The sequence below is a fragment of the Protopterus annectens genome, chromosome 7.part0 (assembly GCF_019279795.1).
Source record: "Protopterus annectens isolate FY-2018-M chromosome 7.part0, PAN1.0, whole genome shotgun sequence".
Classification (NCBI taxonomy): Eukaryota; Metazoa; Chordata; order Ceratodontiformes; family Protopteridae; genus Protopterus; species Protopterus annectens.
The window spans coordinates 1962570834-1962595353 of record NC_056739.1 but is presented as its reverse complement, the minus strand read 5'-3'; the positions used below and the strand labels follow the sequence as shown (position 1 = coordinate 1962595353).

At 42.0% G+C, this 24520-nt stretch overlaps 1 protein-coding gene across 1 annotated transcript in view; it reads left to right on the top strand.

Moving 5' to 3' along the window:
* The window catches only part of IGF1R (insulin like growth factor 1 receptor), a 1987642-nt gene that overhangs the window by 1100143 nt on the left and 862979 nt on the right, over positions 1-24520 (top strand). The window contains exon 3 of the mRNA XM_044078384.1: positions 4026-4335. Within this exon, the coding sequence (XP_043934319.1) occupies positions 4026-4335 (310 nt within the window). The remainder of the gene's footprint in view (positions 1-4025; positions 4336-24520) is intronic.

Genomic DNA, 24520 nt, shown 5'->3' with positions numbered 1-24520 from the left:
CATCCACTGTTAATTTTAAGTTTATGATCCAAAAAACAGTTCTTTGAAGCTGTGACTTTTCTCAGAAGACTTTCCAAATTGCAAGTTTTGTCTGTTCACCCACCATATTTGTTTTTCACAGGGAATAAATCTGTGGGCTACCTCATGCTTTGTACAAAAGGTTGGTGCCGAGTCAAACCTTAATTAGTCCATTAAGTTTCCGTCGTTCAGAGATTGTGCCAGGCAGGCGGAATTCGGTTTGCATTTGATGGATGCTCATGTACTGTTAAGGTATTTTGTGTCCAGGACTAAGGACGCTAGGAAGGAAAAACAGCTTGTTTCATGGGTGCCGGAACCATAGAGCCAGAGGGAGGGGATGCCCCCCATCCCCCCCCCCACACACACACACGCACTTTTACAGCTGCAGAACCTGTCAGGAAAAATTAATGAAGTGGAGTTTTCACGCTAACGTGGATTCGCGCGGGGAAGTTAAACTTACTAAACTAGCTGTTCTTGTTCTCTTATTGCTCTGTGTTACAGGAGTTATGCTGCTGCTGTTCCCTTGGTGCTGCCAGAGTCATGCCGGTAACGAGAGTTTTGTTCTTTTATTTGCAGGAGTTGTGCGGCTCCCTCTTGTGCATGTGTGTGCGTGTGTGTAAAATGCCCCAGTTAGGTACACCTGGTGGTTAGTGTTACTCCGGCTCAAACAAGAGCCTGAGTTCTCTACCCATACCGCCAGCTGAGATTCAGGGAGTTGAGTCCATAGCTCTCCACTGTCCAGATTTTCACAGAATATTTGGCTCATACTTTTGGTCTGTTCCTCTTACAATTTGTGTTTTTCTGGCAAATCTTTAAGTTTGTCTTTCTATCTTTCAGGAAACACATGGTAACACAAAACACTTTATTTTAACAACTTTCTAAGATTATACAAGCAATATTTAAAATGTGTCACGGGTTTTGGGCCTCTGACCCCCAAATAAATTTTATCTTTTTCCATATTTCTTGTCCTGTGAAGTTGAGAGATTTAGTTGATCGTCAAGTGGATTTTACAAGGAGCCGAGAGCTTCATGGGAAGAGAAGTTTAATGCTACTTATGCTAAGTTGTTTGCATTGTTAGTAGCACAACAGGTAGTATATCTGCTTTTGATGCAGAAGGCTGTGGGTACTACTCACACAGTATGCAGATGGATCGCTGATACTGTACTATGTTGTACTTTAATGGGAGTGGATGCTGCAGTCCTATTAATGTCCTCTTTTGGAGGAGTTACTTAGTAACTATGAACCCTTTATCAGTTTGCCATCCATTCCCCATTGCAAAATTACTAGCTTATCTTTTTTTAATGTAGCTTAGACAATTTATTCTTCAAGGGCAACAGGCACTTTATTTGTAGATGAAACAATGGAATATAAAGTTGTTTGCTAGCAGCAACCTCTTCATTAGCTACAGATCCCTTTAATGTGGAATTATTTAGATGACTTGCTTCTGCAGAGATTTTACATATTTACTGATATTGGTGGATTGTAATGACAGAAGTCTGAGTGGCCTTTTATGGTTGAAATTTTCCTGACATGGCTAGTTTTTTTCATTATTGGCTCATACATTTTGTTTCATTGCTCACTAGAAGACTGTTCCAAACTACAAATTTAAAACCCATTCTGACAAGTGGTGCTGTAGTATACAAGGAATATAATTTAATACAATCAGGTTAATCCAATCAGGAAGGCGAATCAAAGAACGTAGACATGTATGCTTATTCAGACCAGTCACCAATGGAGAGTTCAGTGCTGAGACTTTTTCTATTTGGCATATACATCTCAAAAGTAAAAGGAAATACCAAAGGGCTTTGGTCGACTAAGTTTGAGATGACTGCAAGCTAGGAGGAGTTATTGAATCCCCAAATGACTTAACCATCATGCAGGAAGGTTTGTCCCAAGCAATAACTGGTCCCAGAATAATGAATTGAAACTAAACTCCAAGATATACATTATCATATTCTTTGGGAAGTTGTGTGTACAGTGAACCTTTTGACCAGCATGTGCCCAGAGTCATAAGAAAGTCTTTCTATATTGCACAGCTTATAAACAGATTGATTGTGATTAGCTCTAGATATGTTATTGTCCACCTTTACAAAGCCCTCATTAGGTCAGTCATTTTGTATAATGCCCACTTTGGCATGTATCTGTCCAGACCCATGCAACAATTGGAATACCCACAGAGATACCTTACTGAAAGGATACAAGTCCAAAACAGTAGGTCTTACATGGACCACCTCAAAGATTTATCACTATACTCAGTATCCTACAGTCCATGTATCTAAACTGAATGTTGTGGAGAGATGGATATATATCCAGAACAGACTATCCATTCAAGTAAAACAAAACTCATCCCTGTCCATATTCAAATGCAACTTTGATCTAAGGATGGGTAATAGAAAATGTTCTCCAGAATTACCCCTTGTACCACTAATGGATAGAGGCAGTTCCTAAATGCTGCATCCCTTACATGGGTCCCCTCAAATTATCTACAGTGCCATCACATTTAGTGTCACTAGAGCTAGCATACAATTATCAACCATGGGTTAAGTAGAACCAATCAGGAAATGTTAATTCAAGCACCAAAATGGAAATTGGCTAAGCTTAAAATGTCCTCCAAGTGAACCTATTTTGTGGTAGTAAATGATTTTAAGAAATTGCCCTTTTTAGATCACTAAGTGCTCCTGTCACCCTCCACCCCAGTCTTCAACAACTTCATGCGCCTCTGACTTGTTTCCATTGCAACACAGAAGTTTGATGCAGGGTGACAAAGTTCATTCTGGCTTGTTGACTATCCATTTGGAGTTCCTGTGCTTGCATAAGTATGTGGAGGATTTGCTAGTGCTGCCTCAGGCTTGCTGCACAAGGGTAGTAATTACTTCAATGTCTTTTTCATAGAGTGTCATAGGGATGGCATTATCTCCAAGTTTGTCTTTCCCTGGGGTTGCAGTGAGTAAATGCATCTCTCTCTAAGGCAGTAACCTATGAAGATTAGCTAGGGACTCTGCCTTGAAGGCTAATCAAGACTGAGTTTTCGTTGGGCAGATATAAATGTTATATACTTAAAATAACATTAGATCTGTTTGCAGAATAGTCTTCATTATTAACTCCCTTTCTTTCCACTGTCTGGGTAGGGGAGGGTTTTATTGATTGTATGCCTTTGTATTTTGTTTGTGCTAGCTTGGCTGGAAACTGGACAGTAGATGGCACAGGGTATTGTGGAAAGGGGGAGATGTAAGAGTAGCTTGGGAATGTTAATCTGCCAACCTGATTAGGAGTTGCAACCTGTAAGTCCTGAATCTTAATGAAGACTGAATTGTTGAGGCAAATAATATGTTAAGTAAATAGTTTTCATATGTGTTTAGTAAAGGTTTAAGTCCACAAAAGTAGGGATGGCTATTAACTGAAGGTGCTCAGAATTCTACCAGTTTCAAGTCCAGAGACTACATCCTTCAGTGGAATAAGGCACACACTGTGCATTCCAAAATCTAGTGTTTTGTTTAGACTCGCAATGTTCCACGCTGCTGTCATTGCTTGATCACATAAATCATGCTTCATGATTATTATAGTGACATGTCGTGATGAAGCAGTGAAAGTTGTGCTTCATGTTGAGTATGAGTATCATTCATATTTACAACACAGATGTGACTCATTCCTTTGACCGATGTGTTTGCAAAAGATTGCTTGGTTATTTATTTGAAAATGTGAAAATTAATTTTAATAAAAAAAGTTTTAACATTGTTGCCTTTTTGTTTGCCACACTGCATTAGTTTTAAAGAGAAGTTAGTTTTCTGAAAGGAACATAGGTTACCATCTCTGTTAAAGTGCCTACAGTGCAACTCCTAGCATTGCATGACAAAATAGTTGATGTGTTATTTCTGAGTTAAGTTGAGGTAAATCCCAGAGTTGTCTTTACAACATAGTCAGTCCTTTAGTAGTGGCTTACTTCTTGCCTTTGTTTTTTTAACAGGAATTTAGCAGTCATTAATGTTTATTTTTGTTTTGTTTTGCAGTGTGCCCTAATGAATGTGGCAAGAGAGCATGTACAGACAAAAAAGAATGCTGCCATCCAGAATGCCTTGGTAGCTGTACCATGCCAGACAATGACACCGCCTGTGTAGCCTGTCGCCATTATTTCCATGAAGGCCGCTGTGTACCCACCTGCCCATCCAACACCTACAAATTTGAAGGGTGGCGCTGTGTGACCAAGGATTTCTGTGTCAAAGTCTCCAGCACAGATATAGAGGAAGAGAAGTTTGTAATTCACAATGGTGAATGCATTGAAGAATGTCCTTCTGGGTACATGCGCAATGGAAGTGACAGGTATATTGATTAACATTGTGCTTTGGTTTTATTCATTTGTTTGGATTGTCTGTGCTAGTAATTGTATTGGATTTATAAATGAGACATTTCTTAGAAATGACCAAGATATCAACCGTATCATTTAGACTGTCTGTGTTTTGTTCTGTTAATTAATAATTGGCTACTGTATGTTTAATCTTTTGAGAACATTACAATTTATTTAAAACTGAGGTATTCCATTGAGAGCTGTTGGAACAGCCTACCACATAAGGATATGGAACAAACCTCTCCTGGCAGCAGTAAGAGTTCTTGTGTAATGTTTTTCAGTAGCCAGTCATCTTAGAACACATGATGTGAAGTTGTCCTATCTCGCCTTCATTCTGTACTTGCGGGTTCTGTTCCCACTCGGCCGATTACAAAAGCTCGAGGTCTCCAAATATCTCATGGCTTACTCCCTATCCCATGATGCTCTAGGGCATAAACAGAAAGGGCATTTCTTCAACTGGCTGTGGCTGTTACTTTAGAAACTTTATTATACCTGTAAAAAAATAGTTTTTCCTAAATAATATTTTTCAGCACTATTGCTTAGTCTAACGCTGTGATAAACAAGGTCAAAAAACTTCTTTGTTCTTTAATTGTGGTTTTTCTCTGGGGCTGTCGCTTTATTTCTAGGCCTACACTTCCATCCCTATCCAGCTTATCTGTGCATTTGTTAGTCAATTAATTTTGACTAAATTGTATGTTGTGGATTTTTCTTTACTGATCAGGAATTTAGACTAAATCCTTCCTTTTCCTGAGTCAGATGTGCTGTGTGCTTAGTTGTTTTTTGGTTAATCTATAGCTTATAAGGTTTTCCTGTACTAAACCTCCCTTTTGTCATATCATTGTGTTTGTTGGTTATTTACTGTTAGAAACTAGTTTGAATCACTTTCCCTGAGTCAGCTCATTTACTTAGGGCTTTTTTCCTGTGTGGTGTGCTTTATACTACCAAAAAAAAAAGTTAAAGTTTAAAAAATATTACTGGTGTTGTTACAGTTGTGTTATTTTCTTGGTAAATTTGTCTAATTAGTCAGAATACACTAAACCTTCTGGGTACAAGAAATGTTATAGGTGCTCCCAGAAAATGTCTTTGATATATGGTCATGCTGAATGTCTATTGCCTTGGAGCAGTACACTTGCAGGAGTTGTGCTCCATATGCCATTCATTTAGTTCGAGAGTTCTCCTTGAAAGAAAAAAATAAGCTCATACTGTAATGATTGGTAAAGACTTCCTTTTCAGAAGTCTTGGAAGAAGATCAGAGTGCATTAAGGAAAACCTGTTCCCCTCCTAGATCTGAGAAGTCAAGTAAAAGGTCTTCATCCTTTTCAGATCAATCTGGACCTTCAGATAAAATCTCGAAAATGTCTTCATCGGACCCGAAATCCGTCAGGCCCGAAAGGCTTTCCTCAGTATGGCGAATATAGATATCTGTGCAGTAACAGAAACCTGGTTCAAGGCTCCCGAGAGCACCCCAGCACTACCAGGTTATACCTCATACCATGCTTTTTGGCCCCAAAACTCAGACTGAGCCACAGAAGGAGGGGGGGGGGAGTATCCATATTCCTCAAAGATACCCACACCTCCAGGTTAGTGGCACTGCATGAAGCATCGGAGACCATCCATGTGCAACTAACAGTGGGCAAAACTGCCTTTCAGTTTGTAGCCTGCTACAGACCACCCTCCCAAACTCAGGAACCCCGCTCGGCTTTCTTGAGAACACTGGAGAATATGAAGGTCTCTCCAAACACCATTATATTGGGTGACTTCAACTACTCAAACATAGACTGGGAGCACTACTCAAGCCCTAACACCCTCGCCCAACGGTTCTTAGAATTTATAAACTCAAATGCTATGGAACAACTGGTCACCACTTCCACAAGAGGGGAAAACATATTGGACCTGATCATCACCAACATGGGGACTCTTGTTCCATACCAGATGTATACCCCTCATTGGTAAGATCTGACCATAAGTTAATCTCACTGGACATCCATATCCCATCCCCACCCCCGGCCAAGGAAACCACGGAGAAGAACTTCTCAAAAGCAAACTTCACACTTCTCAAAACCGAGGTGGAATCCTTCAAAGCCCCTGGGCCAGTGGAAAATACGGCCCAAACCGCAGAATCCTTTACAAACGCATTCTATGGACACCTACAGGAAGGCATGGATCGTGCTATCCCAAATAAAACCAAGACTCACTCCTCCAAAGGCAGGAGACCTGTTTGGTGGACCCCAGCCATAAATAACCTATACAACAGAAGGAGGAAGCTACTACATGATAGAGCAAAATCCCAAAAAGGGAAGGCATCTCTGATCAGTACTAGCAATAAACTATGATCCCTCATAAAATCATCTAAGGCCAGCTTCGAAAGAAAAATTGCACAAGACGCTAAAGATAATCACAAGGCCTTCTTTAGTTACGTCAGGAACCTGGGTGGCAACTCCCAGATATGCTCTGAGTTAGTGCAGAATGACAAAAAATACACTGAACCCACAGACATTGCCAACATCTTGGCAGACAGGTTCAGTGCAAACTTCTCCCCCCCCTTCCCCCCCCCCCCAAAAGAGCAAATGTCTATCCCAACAGAGTGTAGTCTCCCTGACATCACAGATGCACAGGTGAGAGCTGCCCTCTCCAAAGCAAAAAACACAGCATCAATGGGACCGGACGGTGTCCCGGGCTGCGTCTTACACGCGCTCCAAGATGAACTGAACCCTCACATAAAGTCACTGTTCAATCTCAGCCTTACTACAGGATATGTACCCAAGGAGTGGCGTACAGCAATAGTGGTCCCACTCCACAAAGGTGGTGCCACAACGGACTCTGGAAACTATCGCCCTATAAGCCTGGTCTGCAAAGCTATGGAGCATATCATCATGGAACTCATAAAAAAAGACATTGGGAACCTCCAAACACTGGATCCTACCCAATTCGGCTTTGTTAAGGGCAGATCTTGCCTCTTGAACCTGGTCGACTTTTTTGAAACAGTCACCAAGGCCAAAGATGAAGGGAAGGTAGTCCACACAGCCTACCTGGACCTCGCAAAAGCCTTCGACACAATACCCCACTCGGGCATCATAAATAAGCTCACCAGCTTAAATATCAACCCCTATGTCGCAAGATGGGTTGCAAACTGGCTCAGGGTTAGAACCCACATGGTCAGAATTGCAGGTGCCATGTCAGACTCTAAACCAGTTACAAGTGGCGTCCCACAAGGCTCAGTCCTGGGACCACTCTTGTTCGGTATATATTTCTCTGAGGTACAGGCTAACATGGGAGGACTATGGCTGACCATGTTCGCAGATGACTGCAAACTGGGTGCCATAATTGACTCACCGACTGACACAAGCATCCTCCAAAAAGGTCTCACAGAGACGGATAACTGGTGCCAGAGCCATGGCCTAAAGCTAAATGCCAAAAAGTGTATAGTCACCCCCTTTGGGAAAAACAAAGTGCCCACAAATTACCACACAGGTGGTAATCCATTAAGTACGGAAGAAGTAATTGGGGATTTGGGGACCCAAGTAGATAGCAATCTCTCCTTTGACGATCATGTTGCCAGAGTGGTTAGAAATACCCTCTATATAGCCCACCTTATCACGAAAGGGTTCACGTCTAGATCAAGAGAGGTCATTGTGCCCCTCTACTCATCAGGCCCATAATTGAATACAATGCCCCATTTGGGATGTACCTTACCCGACACCTGCAGCAACTGGAAAGACCCCCAAAAGCACCTCACCAAGAGGATCAAGGGACTCAGATGCCCTACTCAGTTAGGCTAAAGAAACTCCAGCTCTACTCAGTTGCTTACCGCCTACTCAGAGGTGATCTGTGCCTGACGTATAAAGCCATGTCCAACCCAGAATTAATGGACATGCTCCACCTCAGGAAATCAAAATCCCTAGAGCTACACGCTCCAGGGACTTAAACCTCAGCACAGAAATAGGACATGCTGGAGGGACAGATTCATATCCCAGAGGCTCCCCTCACTCTGGAACAAAATCCCAATCCATGTTAGGCAGAGCCCCTCAATGACCCTCTTCAAGAGAAATCTTGACGAGTGGTTGGGAGATCGTAGATTTACCCCTGGGATCTCTTCTGTGTCCCTACTAGACAGAGCACAGTAAACTAACCTTAAAAGGGCTATCTTCTGTGACGTACTTATACAGAGGCACAGTCAACTAATCTAAAAGGGTGGCGAAAGCCAAACACACTCTGGCTAGGCTTATAAATGCCCTAGGGCAGATAGCCTAGTATCAACCTATGAAAAACCTATTTCGGCAACTCCTGTTTCAGAACTGATGGTACTGCAGTCTTGGAGCCAGTCCCCTGTCCTGGAGCCAGTTTCTCCGACTTTAAGGTCACCTGTATTACAAAGTGAGATCTCCTGCCCCTTCTTCTCGGTCCTCCAGGAGTTTGTCAGAAGATGATATGGATCGTGTGGTGCAGAGGCTCTTGAGTACACCGGTGCTAGCCAAATTATTGTCGGAGCCGACCCAGAGGGTTTCGGAGCAGAGTGGACCTACCCCATCATTATCGTTTCCTTCTCCGACCCACCTCGGAGCTGGAATGCATGGAGTTGATAGTGGAACCATCGAACCCAAGACCTGCTCCAGGGTCTGCAGCTCCAACTTCTGCTTCGACTTCCTCGGTGCCATCCGAGCTCGAGGAATCTAGCAGCCGACGCTCTCTGGTCGGGTCTGGGGGAGGACAGTCTGATAGGACAGTTGTCGGATCCGAACTTGCCTCTCCGGGGTCTTAGCACGAGTCAGCTCAGCTCCTACATCAGCTTTGAGCCAACCTTGTTGGGGCTCAGGAAACCTTCTAGTTCAGAACCGGGAGCTTCCTCAGGTCATGAGTGGGGGGGCTTTCTAGGCGATGAGGAGAGTTCTGTCCCCCACGGGCCGCCCTACTCTCAGATCCAGTCATTCCTCCCCCAAAAGCACCAGTGTCCATCTCAACACAACCGTTTCCACACAGACGTGGGACCCAAGGCCTCAGGATGCCCCAGTGGGTGAAGCCTTCTCTTCCGAAACCTCTCCAGAATGCCCTTCTGAAGAGATCCCTCGCAAGAGATTATGCAAATGGAAGCATTTGGACTCCTCAGAGGAGTCGATCACATTAGACACAGACATGGATGAGTCAGATGAGTCCCCACGGTTGACCTCTGAGGATGTCTCCTTTGCAGACATCCTAGAAATCCTTAAGCAGAGAGGCAGCTGGAAGCCCATAAACCCTTCTGATGAGGAGTCTGTCTACCCGGAAGGCCTTTGGGTCTCATCCTTCTACCACATGGATGTCTCCACCTTTCGATGAACTTATGGATTTAGTTTGTCGAAAGGCATGGGAGTCTCCAGACTCAGTGGAGCCTGTTCCCGGAGGCCAAATAAATTCATTACATCCCCCGAGGATAAAACCTTCCTTACAAAAGGTGTCCCAGTAGATGCTATGGTGCTGGCAGCAGTGGCCACCAAGGAGTTATTGTCAGAGATGTCCACTTCTGTCTATCTCTGAACAGAGAGTCATGTACAATGGACATATATGGAAAGCACATGTTTTTTTCAGCGACTTTTACACTTAGGTCCCTGAATTATCTTGCACACTTCACCAGGTTACAGAGAGATCTCCTGAAGGAGCTTGGAGATACTGTCCAGGGTTCAGTAGCTGCGGGGGTAGCAGATAGTGTCCTCCCAGCTTTTCACCTTAAATTCAGTAGTTAACTCATCCATGAGGCTCATTTCTTATGCAGCCGATGGAGCAAGTAGGGCACCGGGTCAGGAATTTTCCTTCCCTGGATACGCTTGTGTAACTTTAACACCTCCTTCGATGGCTCGTCCTTGTTTGGGCCTAAGGTCAAAGACACACTAACCAGGTGTGAACAGGAAGGAAAAACTCTCTCTGCCGTCGGAGTCTGTTTTTCCACACCTTCTAGGCCTTATCCTAAAGGTCAAAAAGGAGAAAAAATGTAGTTTTGAAAATCCCAGAGAGTTTTTAAGACACACGTGGTGAGCCTTCCCCAGGGGCAGAGGGGGAAGCAATAATGAAAGGCACTGGCCATGTGGCAGAGGGGGGTCCGCAGAACCAGGGCAACAGAGATTCCTCCTTTGGTAAGCCCTTTCAGCACTCCTGAAAGGAGGCCCGTCTGTCCCTCTCTGGAGGCAGTTGGAGGTCATAGGTTCATAGGTAAGTACTAGGCTGTTGGCCCTAGGGCCTGTACAAGCCTAGCCAAAAAGGTACCCTGGCTTTCGCCACCCAAGAAAATTATTTTCCTGTGCCCTTGTCAAGCAGAACCACAGAAGTGATCCCCGGGGTGAATTTCCTATTACCCATCCAATCAGCAAGATTTTTCTTGGAGTTCTAATGAGGAGCTCTGTTTGACATAGGTAGTCTGTTCCAAAGTATGGGAAGTCTCTGGGACAGGAATCTATCCCTCCAGCATGTTCTGTTTATTGTGGTGACAAGGTTTAGGTCCCTAGAACGTGTAGCTGTGTGGAAAAGGGATTTCTTTAAGTGGAGCATGTCCAACAGCTCTGGGTTTGACATAGCTTTGTATGTTAGGCAGAGATCGCCTCTGAGTAGGCGATATGCGACGGAGTAAAGCAGGAGTGTTTTGAGTGGGGTCTGCGTAAGACATCTGTTTGAGGCCAATAATCCGCTTTTTGAGGTATTTTTGCAGCCTTTCCAGTTGTTGTAGATGTCTTGTGAGGTACATACCAAAAGGGGCATTGTACTCTATAATGGGTCTAATGAGTGATGAGGAGAGGGGAACAATGACCTCTTTTTTTTTTTCTGGATGAGAAACCTTTTGTGATGAGGTGTGCCACATAGAAGGATTTCCTGACCACTGTGGCAATGTGATTATCAAAGGAGAGACTACTGTCCATCTGTGTCCCAAGGTCTCTAATCACTCTTTCGGTGTTAAGTAGACTACTGCCTATGTGGTAGTTCATGGGTACAGAGTTTTTACCAAAGGGGATGACAATGCACTTTTTGGCATTGAGCTTGAGACCATGGCTTTGACACCAGCCATCTGTCTCAGTGAGGCCCTTTTGTAGGATGTCCACATCATTAGGAGTTTCGATTATGGCTCCTAGTTTCATCTGCGAATTTAGTTAGCCAAAGACCTTCTGTGTTAGCCTGTACTTCAGAGAAGTAGATACCAAACAGGAGACGACCCAGGACTAAACCCTGTGGTACTCCACTTGTCACTAGTCTGAAGTCTGCTACTTTCACAGTGTGGGTTCTGTCAGTGAGCTAGTTGGCAACCCATCTTGTGACATAGGGATTTATACCTAGTTTAGTGAGTTTATCTATAATTCCAGAGTGGGGGATGGTGTTGAACGCCTTGGCGAGATCTAGATAGGCTGTGTGAACTACCTTACCCTCATCTATGGCTTTGGTGACTGCTTCAAAGAAGTCTTTCAGGTTTAGGAGACATGATCTGCCGTTTACAAACTCGAACTGTGTGGGGTCCAGTGTTTGGAGATCTCCAATGTCTTTGTTTATCAGTTCCATGATGATGCGTTCCATGGCTTTGCAGACCAGGCTCGTCAGGCTAATGGGGCGGTAGTTCCCAGGGTCTGTTGTGGCCCCCCTTTGTGGAGTGGGATAACCGTTGTGGTGTGCCATTCAATGGGCACAAAGCCTAAGGTGAGGCTATGATTGAACATGGTACTTAGGTGGGGTGCCAGTTCATTCTGTAGTTTGTGTAGAAGGCAGCCTGGGATGTTGTCAGGTCCCATGGATGCCGTGTGCTTGGCTTTGTAGAGTGAGGTTTTTACTTGTGCAGCCGTGATTACAGGAACTTTGCATTCTTCCGTTATAAAGATGGGCCGTTTAGGGGGTGAGAGTGGGGTAAAGTTAGCACTGAACCTCTCTGCCAGGATGTTGGAAATATCAGTTGGTTCTGTATATTTAGTGTCATTGTGCTGTAACTCAGAGCAGATCTGAGTGTTGCCACTGAGATTCTTGACATAGCTATAGAATGCTTTGTGGTTGTCTTTAGAATTAGTGGCGATTTTGTTTTCATAACTAGCTTTGGAGGATTTTATGAGGGATCTCAGCTTCTTACTGAGGCTGACCAGGGAGTTCCTCCAATCGTGGGATTTTACTCTTTTTTGCAACAGTTTCTTTCTTCTATTGTAGAGTTTGTTTATGGCAGAAGACCACCAGATTGGCTTCCTTTTCTTGGAGGATAGCATCTTGGTTCTGTTAGGGATAGCACGATCCATGCACTCGTTTAAGTCCTTATAAAGTGCATTTGTGTAGGATTCAGCAGTCGTACCTCTATTGTCCATTTGCATGGGTGTCGTGAAGCTTGCCACTTTTGTCGTAAGAAGCGTGAAGTTGGCTTTGGAGAATTTTTTTACGGTTGTTTTCCTAATGGGGGGTGGGAGCGGGATGTGGATATTTAGGGTGATTAGCTAGTGGTCTGATCTGACCAACGAGGAGCTGACCTCTGGTGTGTAACACCAGTCGCCCCTGATGGGGGTGTGGATAATTTGATCCAAGGTGCTGGAATTGATGATTTCCTGAAAACGTTGAGCAAAAGAGTTGGTACACGAGTAGTTTTCCCAGTTAATGGTGGGGTAGTTGAAATCACCCATTATTAGGGTGTTGGGTTGTACCTTAATATTTTCCAGTGTATCAAGAAAAGAGTAGGAATCCTGGGGCATGGTGGGGGGTCTGTAGCAAGCTGCAATCTAGATTGCGGTTTTGCCCAGAGTTAGTTGAACTTGGATAATCTTGGATGCATTATGCTGAGCAGCTAGCTTGGAGGTGTGGATATCCTTAATGAATGTGGATACTTTATCCTTGTACCCACTTGCCTGGCTAAAAATAAAAGACAAGTGGTACAAAGCATCATATCCAGCGGTTACTCCATACCCTTTTAATTTCCTGCCCCACGCATAAAAAAAAATTCCAGATATTCCACCCAGTCACAAGAATCAAGCAACCCCAGAAATACATAAGTTGCTTGAAAGAGTCATCCAACCGATCCCCACAGACCAGATAGGATCTGGGACTTACTCAAGGTTCTTTTTAGTTCCAAAGAAAACAGGGGACTGGAGACCCATACTGGATCTCAGCAGACTGAGTAAATCTGTAAAAAAGACAAAGTTCCGGATGGTAACACTGTAGTCGATATTTCCTTTTTTGGGAAAAGACAATTGAATGTGCTCTATAGATCTCCAGGCTGTATACTACCACATAAAAATGGACAGACCATCCAGGAGTCATCTGCATTTTGGCTTGGAGCCAAGTCACTACCATTTTCGACCTCTGCCCTTTGGTCTCACTACAGCCCCCAGAGTGTTCACCAAATGAATGTATGACAGTAGTTACGGCTCACCTGAGACATTTAGGATTCTGAGTATTTCCTTATCTAGATGATTGGCTCCTAACCACCACCATCACCAAGCATATACTAACAGAAGCAAGAGACACCACTCTGAACCTTTGTTCTTGTCTAGGAATCACAGTAAACTACGAAAAGTCTGCCTTATTGCCATCTCAACATATCGTTTTTATAGGTGCAGATTTAGACACTACAAAAATAATGATAAAGCTTCCAACAGAGAGAGTACAAGCCCTTCAGTACAGGTTGTAGACCTTCTTTTCAAAAGGAAGACTCAAGCAGGGACATTTTTAAAAGTACTGGGCACCATGGCAGCAGCTATAAACATAATTTCCTTAGTGTGGCTGCACATAAGAATAGTGGCTGCTGTTCACTCAGTGGTCCATGCAAGAACTTCCAGTGTTGTACCAGATTGTTAACAGAATCTTGCAGGAGAGACCTTCATTGGTGGTTTCACTCTGATCAAGTGACTTTAGGTCGACCTTGTGTTTTTCCACAACCACTTGCCACAGTGACTACGGATGCTTCCCAGATAGGTGCTGCGGCATTATTAGGGAACAACAGTCCAAGGCACTTGGCAGGATCATGAGGCTCACTTGCACATCAATGTCCTAGATATGAGAACAGTGCTTCTTGTGTTGCAGGCATTCCAAGAGACTCTCCCACTAGGAACGATTGCGATCCAAGTGGACCATATGTCAGTGGTGTGGTATATAAACAAACAAGGAGGAACCAGATCTTACCCCCTTTGTCGTGAGGCCCTGAGAGTATGGCAGTGGGCATCCTCCTCCCAACGCTTTCTGGTAGCAATGCATATCCCAGGGAAATCCAACGTGATAGCAGACAAACTCAGCAGAGCAATACTACCTCATGAGTGGTCCGTGAAACAAGACATAGTGGAAATGATTTTCCGAAAATGGGGCCAGCCTTGCTGCGATCCTTTTGCTACGTCCATGAATGCCAGATGCAGCAGCTACCTTGCCCTAATCCCCCCTCCGGGGGAAACCCCAAGGGATGCACTTGTACACAATTGGCCGTCGGGTCTCCTCTACACCTTCCCTCCATTTCCATTGATACCCAAAGTTCTTCAGAAAGCCAACACATTGGGAAGGACCTTAATACTTGTAGCCCCTTACTGGCCTTGTCAAATTTGGTTTCCCTTCTTGTGGCTTCATCTTCAGGAGGAGCCTTGGATTCTGGACCCATTGCCGGATCTTCTGACCCATTCATTGGGAATGCTCCATCCATCTCTTCAAACCCTCAATTTGACAGCGTGGCTGCTCCAATTCCAAACATAGCCAGGCTACCTAACCTTTCACCTTCAGTGCAACATATCCTGATTTCTTCACACACAGGTGCTACGCAAAGATTATATCTCAACAAATAGAAAAGATTTTCCACCTGGCCCTTAAAATCATATTGACCCTTTCTCTGCACTTGTCATCCATACTGGATTTCTTAGCAAAGCTTTTTAATGACAGAGCAGCTGCACCGACTATTCGAGTACAATTAGCAGCAATATCTAATTTTCATTTTGGAGGAGGGGACCGAACGTTATGTCCCACAGACTTTCTAATGCTTTCTTGAGAGGTACTAACCTGTTAAGACCCATTAAACCACCCCTACCTCCATGGAACCTACATTTTTTGTTATTCCTCTTAATTCTTTCCCCCTTTGAACCTACATTATTCTGTGACTTGAAGTTCTTAGCCTGGAAGATGATTTTCTTAGTGGCTATCACTTCAGCTAGGAGGATTTCGGAGTTACAAGCATTATCTATCAAACCTCCGTATATACTGTTTCACAATGTGAAAGTCTCACTTCGCACAAACCCATCATTTCTACCAAAAGTATGCTCAGAATCAAATTTAAATCAGTCCATAGACTTGCCAGTGTCCCCCCCCCCCCAAGTATGGCAGTAAGGCAGAATACATGTTATACCAACTTGATGTACATATACAATTAAGTTTCTGTTTGCCCAGAACAAAGGACTTTAGAAAGATTGACCAATTGTTTGTATCCTTTTCAGACTCCAAGAAAGGTGCTTCAGTAGCACTAACCGCTCTATCCAGATGGTTGTCAGATTTAATTTCATTCACTTATCGGTCAGTAAACAAACAACTTCCAGACAAAATAAGAGCTCATTCTACCAGGGCTATTTGACCTCTTCTGCCTTTCGTGGAAAATTGCCAATTGATACCATTTGTGCGGCAGCAACGTGGGTAAGTCTTCATACCTTTATCACTCATTACAAAGTGGATTTGGCCTCCAGGGACAGCGCCTCTTTTGGGTCCACTGTTCTGAAGAATGTTCTCCTGTGAGCCACCCAAGAAAGATGGTGCTAGGGACGCTGTCCCACAAGTACAGAATGAAGGCAAGGTAAGACAACTTCACATAAAGAAGTTATGTACTCACCGTAATGTTCCATGTGAGTTGTCCATCTTGCCTTCATTCTTACGTCCCACCCTCCTACCCCCAGCCTTTTAGCTCCTGGAGGATCAAGAGGTTACTGTTTGGCATCTGATATTCTCTGACCCTCTTCTTGGCATATAAATTAATGAATTCTTATATACATATATTAGTGTACCAGCAAACAAGATCTGGGGAATGTCCTAGAGCATTGTGGGATAGCCACAAGCTAGTTGAAGACCTCAAGCTTTTGTAATCGGCCGAGTCGGAACCGAGGATCAGTTCCGAACCCACAAGTACAGAATGAAGGCGAGATGGACATCTCACATGGAACATTATGGTGAGTACATAACTTCTTTTTTTTTTTGTTTATCAGTTTAGTGGGCTTTTATTATACAAAGGGACAGCTCCCTCCATATCATTGATAGTTTATGACTTGCCTCACAATAGGTTATTGGAATCTGACATTTTTTTCTTTTCTTACAATGACTGCAAAACATAAATTTTCAAAAATGTAAAGTGTAATTATTTTTTTCTCTGATTGGAATGATTGACATCTCCCATTTGAGACTGCAGTCGACGTTTGTCTTAGCTGTGCTCCCTACAGTCACTGTTAATAGTAGGTGACTTTGCTCCTAGAGAGCAGTCTTCTCTCTCAAACAATATTGATAATAACAGAGCAGCTGCAAGAGCCAGTCCTCCTGACTCATTGGAAGTAATTTGAATTCTTAAACTAGTCCGTGCATTTCGAGGCTTTCTTCCCAAACAGAAGACTAAAAGGTTAAAGATGGTGTTTAATGGCGTGAAACAAACTTTTTGTTTTTGCCCAGAAAAGTATTTGCATGCATCCTTATGGATGCAAACACTTTGTGTGATTACAGAAGTTCATTTCACACCATTGTCAGGAAAATTATGCGTTTGCTAACCTGTTAAATTAACGGTTTGGCAAAAAAAAAAAAAAAAAAAAAAATTGCATTCAAAAAGAATACAAGCAGCTTTGGACAGGACCTTCTATATCTTGGGTCATATCAACACGTATCAATACTAAATCATGACAAAATTATTACCAGTAAGTGGATCATTGTTGATTTATAGTGGTAGGCAAAGTTATAACAACATAACTGGAGCATTAAGGCAGAGGAGGGGTCTATATTATATATTCGAAGTTTCAAAACTTTGAACCTCATATGTTCGACATATGAGCAAAGTTTGAAACTTCAAAAATATAATTAAAAAAAAAAAAAAAAAACTTAACTGAATGCTCCCCTCCACACCCCCCCCCCTACTTAAATATACCAACTCCGAGATTGCACTTCAGCACAGAAAAGGAAAATTTTCCCATTTTGCGCCGTACGGAGCTATTGCTTTTAACCTTCGAACTTTTCAAAGTTCGATCATATGGTGTTGAACATATGACATTCGAACTTTGAAAAGTTCTAATAATTAATAGGGACCTGCAGAGGATGCTATGTGTAGAACGAAGCTAGTAATATTAGTTGGACTGGATGCAGAAAAACATTTTATAGAGTAAGCTGTTTTTTTGAAAAAAAAATGATGAAAGGTTTTAATTTTCCAGAAATATAGGCAGAGTTAGTATATAGTGTTTACAAAGGAGCTAGGCAAGGAATAAATGTACCGGGGAGCTCTCAAAGATATAGAGGGATAAAGGTAGGGTTGCCCGTTATCCCCTTTACTATTTGCCTTATATGTGGAGCCACTAGCCAGTGAAATAAAGGGCTCTGGTGTTGCAGGGTATAACTGGATGAGGAAACGAGATTTGCCTTGTGTGTGAATGAAGTAATGTTATACATTATGGACCCAAATAAAGACTTAATAGAACTGTTTACCAAGTCAAAATGTTCTGGCAGTGTAGTAGGATGTAAACTAAGTGGAAATAAGATTACCACAATAGTCGTGAATTACGTCTCGACTTTCATAATGGTGCAAGAATACCCATTTATTGGGGCACAAGAAGATGAGAAACCTTGGGATTTGGCTAAAGAACGATGTGGAGCAAACAGCAGTGGAGATATGGGAGAAGACTAAAAATAAAATTAAAAAGATGGTAAGGGCATGGAAAAAGTTATGTATGGGACAGAATAATAAGGTGCAGGCTGTCAAAATCTTTTTTGTGCCATTAATTTTGTGTATGGAGCAGTCTTACTGTTGTGTGGGCGGACATGGAGTTGAAAGAATATTTTGAGGATAATAAGAAAGTAGGAGAGAGAGAGAGACTGTACAGTGGAAGAAACTTGTTATCCAGGAGAAAAGGGGTGGACTGGCTATGCTTGACTTAGAAACGTATTTTAGGGCAGTTCAGAGCTGACTACTTTACTTGCTGCAGGATCAGTGTTGCATGTCGAGATGGAGATCAGTAATGCTAATAGCAGAGATAAAAAGGATGAATGGGGAATCAGACCAGTATTTGGAAAGAATCTGATTAGGATGAAAAAGAGATGTATGTTCAGATGTATGCTAAAAGGTTGTTAATAAGTTGGTGTTCCAGAAGATATGTAACTGGAAACAAAAAAATTTGCCTATAGAATAAATAAAAAGTCCTGAGGGTGAGTGAGACCAGTAAGGGGTATTAAAAGGTTATTGAGGAAAATGAATAGGCAGTTGAAATTTTGTGTACAGATGTTGAAGGGAGAACAGATAATATCATGGGAAGAAGGCACGGAAGAGTATGGGCTAAGAGATGTTTTTTGGTTAGCATATATGGGATTGGTGGTACAGAACTGGAGAACCCAAGGAAAAGAAGATGAAGAGCAACTTCTGCCAGATATGGTTGACTTAGCAGAGGCTAAAAACTAAATCCGCCAATAGAGATTAAGTTGAGCCTCTAGGGCTTTAGTAGAAATTAAGGGGCACTATAGAATAAAATTTGGAAAGGACTGGAACAAGTGACTTTGGTAAAGTTTTATTGAGGAAGAGTGGACAGAATCTATGGCAGCCCTTCTGCATTTGTGCCTGGAAATAGTTACACAAGTATTTCTGAACACCAGCAAAGCTACAGACCGTTTTTAGGGATGTTTCAGGAATGTGTTGGAGAAGTAGTAGAGAGAGGAAGATTATGGCAACATATCTTCTGGGAATGTATAAAATTACATAAGTATGATAGAGACCTAAATAAAAATGTTGAACATTATCTTGGCAGTGATCTACAAGTAGCAATTAGTATGTTTTTATTCAGCTGGGATTAACTGGCAGGTACTTTCCCCCCACTATCAGTAACAGTGCAATCACAGCCCTAGTGGGGAAAGGGAAAAACTAGGGATGGAGGAAGTAAAGAAAGTGATGAATGAGATAAGAGAGTTAAAAGCTGTGGGTAAAGGTAGGAAAACGTTTTTACTACAAATGTAGAATATATGGGATAAGGTAAATATGGAGGTTGAGAAAGGAGAGCAATAAAGTTAGAAAAAATGGGAGCAAGGGAGGATAATGGGATAACAGTGTGGATTACTAATTACATATAGTGTGCATGAACAGAGTTTTCTGGCTTTACTTATGTTGTATATAGTTAATGCAAGTTTAGTTATATATAGTTTCAGTGCAATGGTTTTGATTTAGGTATTTAAGAAAGGGTAAAATTTGTAACATACTGAGTAATGACAAAGGTGTAAGCCATTTAGTGTTTGTGAATTGTTAATTAGTATTTACTGTGGAAAATGGTAAGAAAGACTGTTGGAAAGTATGTGATTGTTCTGTATGTGGACAAACAAATATTGCTTTTAAAAAAAAAAAAAAAAAAAAAAACTTTGGACTGGTGAACATCCTGTCTGTGCTCAGAACTAAAGCATATTTTACCTTATAACATTCCTACTGAATAAAGTTTATCTGGCCTTTTGCCCCATCTTACCTATTTTAATGGGTATTGTTTGTAAAGGAAACACCATGATTCATAATGGAGGACTGAGACAGTGCTACTTTGAATTACATGAACATAAGCTAATGAGTTATATAAGTATAGATTATAGTGAGCTAGTTAGATGAAAAATGCATGTGGTACTACACTTTTTCTTTTTGATGGAGTTTAGTCTACATCCACAGTGTCCTTGTGTTATTTTTTTATCTTTATTTACCTGGGTTGTGACAAATTCATAATCATCACATAGTACTAGAATGAATAAATAAATCTGTAGAAGTGAAGAACTATATTTGCTTTCGTTAATTTGAATAATTTGTGTTTGGAAGTTCAGAATCATAGTTTGCCGATATAAAATACTCAAACTGTAGCCGCTAAGAAAGATTTCTCTCACTATAATGAAATTTAGTATAAAACTGGAATTTTTGAGTGCTTAACTTTGATTTATTCCTCACTACAAGTGGATTAAGAAGTCTGACAGGTTAGTGTGTGCTAATGCAGGTCACTGGAGATGATGCCTTTAAAGGTTTTGTTGAATAGGAGAAAGGCCAAATAATTAACAGAGCAGTCTAATAACTTCATGCTTCTTAAGTCAGAAGTGGCAAACTTCATTACACCCACACAGATGGAAAATAGTGGCACAACTGCTGAATCAGTCTGGTGGTCCCCTGCCATAAACAAAAGTTCTACAACAGAAGGAAGAAACTGTTGCAGAAGAGAGTAAAATCCCATGACTGCAGGAACTCCCTGGTCAGCCTCAGCAAGAAGCTGAGATCCCTCATAAAATCCTCCAAAGCTAGTTACAACCGCAAAGCTTTCTACAGCTGTGTCAAGAATCTCAATGGCAACACTCAGATCTACTCTGGAACTACAGCACAATGGCACTACATTTATCGAACCAACTGATATTGCCAACATCCCGGCAGACTGGCTCATTGCTAACTTCACCCCCCAAATGGCCCATCCCCATACCAGATGATTCTAAACCCCTTGAAATCATGGACGCACAGGTGAAGCCAAGAACACAGCATCTATGGCACCGGACAACATCCCAGGCTGCGTTCTGCATGAACTACAGAATGAACTGGCACCCCACCTAAATACCATGTTCAACCATAGCCTCACTTCACGCTTTGTGCCTAAGGAGTGGCACACGGCAACAGTTGTCACACTCCACAAAGGGGGTTCCACCACAGACCCTGGGAACTACCACCCCATTAGCCTGACGAGCCTGGTCTGCAAGGACATGAAACACATCATCCTAGAGCTTGTAAATAAAGACATAGGTAACCTCCAAACTCTGGACCCCACTCAGTTTGGGTTTGTAAAGGGTAGATCATGCTTCCTAAACCTGTTTGACGACTTCAAAGCAGTCACTAGAGCTGTAGACGAGGGTAAAGTAGTGCACACTGCCTATCTTGACCTCGCCAAGGCTTTTGACACCATCCCCCACTCTGGTATTATAGATAAACTCACTGTACTAGGCATAAATCCCTATGTCACAAGATGGGTGGCCAACTGGCTCACTAACAGAACCCACACATTGAAAGTAGGCGACTCCAAATCTGACTTCAGACAGGTGACAAGCGGAGTACCACAGGATTCGGTCCTGGGTCCTCTCCTGTTCTGTATCTACTTCTCTGAAGTCCAGGCAGATAAGCTGGTCTTTGGCTAACAAAATTCGCAGATGACTGCAAACTAGGAGCCATAATCAATTCACTTAAGGATGTGGACATTCTACAAAGAGGCCTCACTGAGACTGATGCTTGGTATCAAAGTCATGGCCTAAAGCTCAATGCCAAGAAGTGCATTGTCATCCCCTTTGAGAAAAATACTGTACCCATGAACTACCACATAGTCAGTAGCCTACTAAACACCGGAAGTGTGATGAGACCGTGGGACACAAGCGGATAGTAGTCTTTCCTTTGATAATCACATCACCATAGTAGTCAGGAAATCCTTCTATGTGGCACACCTCATCACAAAGGGGGTTTTCTCCAGAAAAAGAGAGCTCATCGTTCCTCTCTACTCATCCCTTATTAAACCCATCATAGAGTACAATGCCCCATTTGGCATGAACTTCACAAGACATCTGCAACAGCTGCAAAGGTCACAGAAATACCTCACTAAGAGGATTACCGGCCTCAAACAGATGCCATATGCCAACTGTCTCAAAAACTTCATCTCTACTCGATCGCATATTGCCTACTCAGAGGCAACCATTGTCTAAAATACAAAGCCATGTCTAACGCAGACCTGATGGACATGCTACACTTAAAGAAATCCCAATCTCTCCGAGCCACATGCTCCAGGGACCTAAACCTTGTCACCACAATAAACAGAACATTCTGGAGGGATAGATTCCTGTCCCAGAGATTGCCCCTGCTCTGGAATAGGTTGCCCATCCATGTCAAGCAAAACTCCTCATTAGCCCTCTTTAAGAGAAATCTTGACAATCGGACGGGTAATAGGAAATTCACCCCGGGAATCACTATTGTGGCTCTGCTCGACAGGGACACAGGAAAATAATTTTCTTGGGTGGCGAAAGCCAGGGAACTTATTTGGCTAGGTTTGTATAGGCCCTAGGGCTGATAGCCTAGTACTTAACTATGAATCTAAGTTTTGTGGACATAAAAATAATTCACAGTTTGTAAGCAGCATGATTTGTAGAATAAGTTTTTGTATATGTAATGTTGAAACAATGCATAAACTTGTAAGTGAAGCAGAGCTGCCCTTATCGGAAGCTGTGGATGTGTGCAGAGCAAGTGAAATAACTCTTTCCATTAAAATAATTAACCAAATAAATGGATGTGTGCATGATAAAATCCAAGTCTGATAAGTCAGAAAGAAGAAATAAAGTGAAGATGTGTTTGAGGAATAACGTACATGAAAAAGTCATGTTACTGTGCACTGCAACAGTAATGGAAACCAGAGAAAGTTTGCAGTTAATAGTCAAACCTCTCGTACTGTGTGGCTTTAAGCAGGAAACAATGTCCTGCTGTTAGAACATTTCAAAACTTTTGTGTCAGAAAAGGACTTATTTCTTTCTGGAAGGCCAGGTATTCAAAATAATTTGCATGTTCCTGAATAGAAGTAATATAAGCAGTGCCAACAAACAGTTCTGGTGAGTGCAAATGATGTAAAAAGTTTTGATGACATGCACAGTCTGTGCTTAATATATTGAGATGGGAGTACAAGTCTATTGACAAATTATGAGAATTAATGAACAGAATGTTATATTTAAGCTAGGCACAGATATGACAATGTGATGTTCTCTGAAAATGTGTAAAATGTTGGGGTTAGAAGGCACACAAAATGTGTTACAGTAACATATTATAGCCACCGAGTAACTAAGAGTGGCAAAACAAATTTACACCATCAAGCCAGTAGGTGTATGCATACGGATATCTGCGATCTTCTGCAGAACTGTGGCAGTAATGCACTGCACAACTATGCCAATGCATTTATAGGCTTAAGTAGTTTACTCTGTGAATAATGTACAAGTAGTAATAGCTACTGTTTTGCAAGTGGGTCTTGCTGTATGGATAGTACTGATAGGTCTCAGGACTAGAACAGAAGGATTTAAACTGAATAAAAAACTTGTTAAACAATTGCAGCTAACATAATGAGTGAGTAGTATGTCAACTGTTATATAAAAAAAAAAAAAAAAAAAAAACAGAACAAGAGTTGTATTTATATTGATTTACAAAATCCAAACAAAGTGATTAAAAGAAAGCATAAACTTTGGTTACAGTTCAGGAAATGATCTCAGTGACACATGCCAAGGTTTTTTCAGTAGTAGATGCAGTCCTAGGTTTCTGGCAGATTAAATTAGTTGTGGAGAGCTCCAAATTGTGTCTGCTCAGTATATTATTGGGAAGGCACTGATTTCTTAAAATTTCTTTTGGTGTTTCATCTGTATCAGAGATGTTCAGAACTGTTGTATAAGCAGTCAAAGGCTTGACTGGTGTTGTAAACACAAAAGGTGACTTGTTAGTGTGGGTTCAGACACAGGAGAACACATCAGTTGCTTATTACCATTGCTGAATAGATTGACTGTTATTTCAAGTTAAAGTGTAACATAAGACCTGATGTCAAACTGCATTCCATCCTTGACAGATGGGCTCGGTCCTGACATCTGAACTGACTCAGCCATTACTACAGCTCACGCCAGCCAAAAATTCTCAAGCTTTACCTCTACCCAGAATCCCTCTCTCTCTTACCTCAGATCTCATTTGCCGCTTTCAGAAATGGTCATGTCTAGCTATTACTCTCAAGCACTACTAGATTTTGGTAAAATCTTTGTCCTTTCCTTGCAGTTTCTGTCTATATTTTTCTGTCTTACTACTTTTTACATTTTTAATAGTATTATCGTTGATTCCTTTCCCTTTTTTTTTTTTACATGTTTGTGTATTTTTCCACCGTCATTGTTGATAGCTTCCTTCTCTCTCTGTTGTGTTCCTTAAGTATAAAAGTTTAAGTGCAAAATATTGTCTTCTGGTCTCACTTTTCCCGTCCCTTGTGAAGTGAG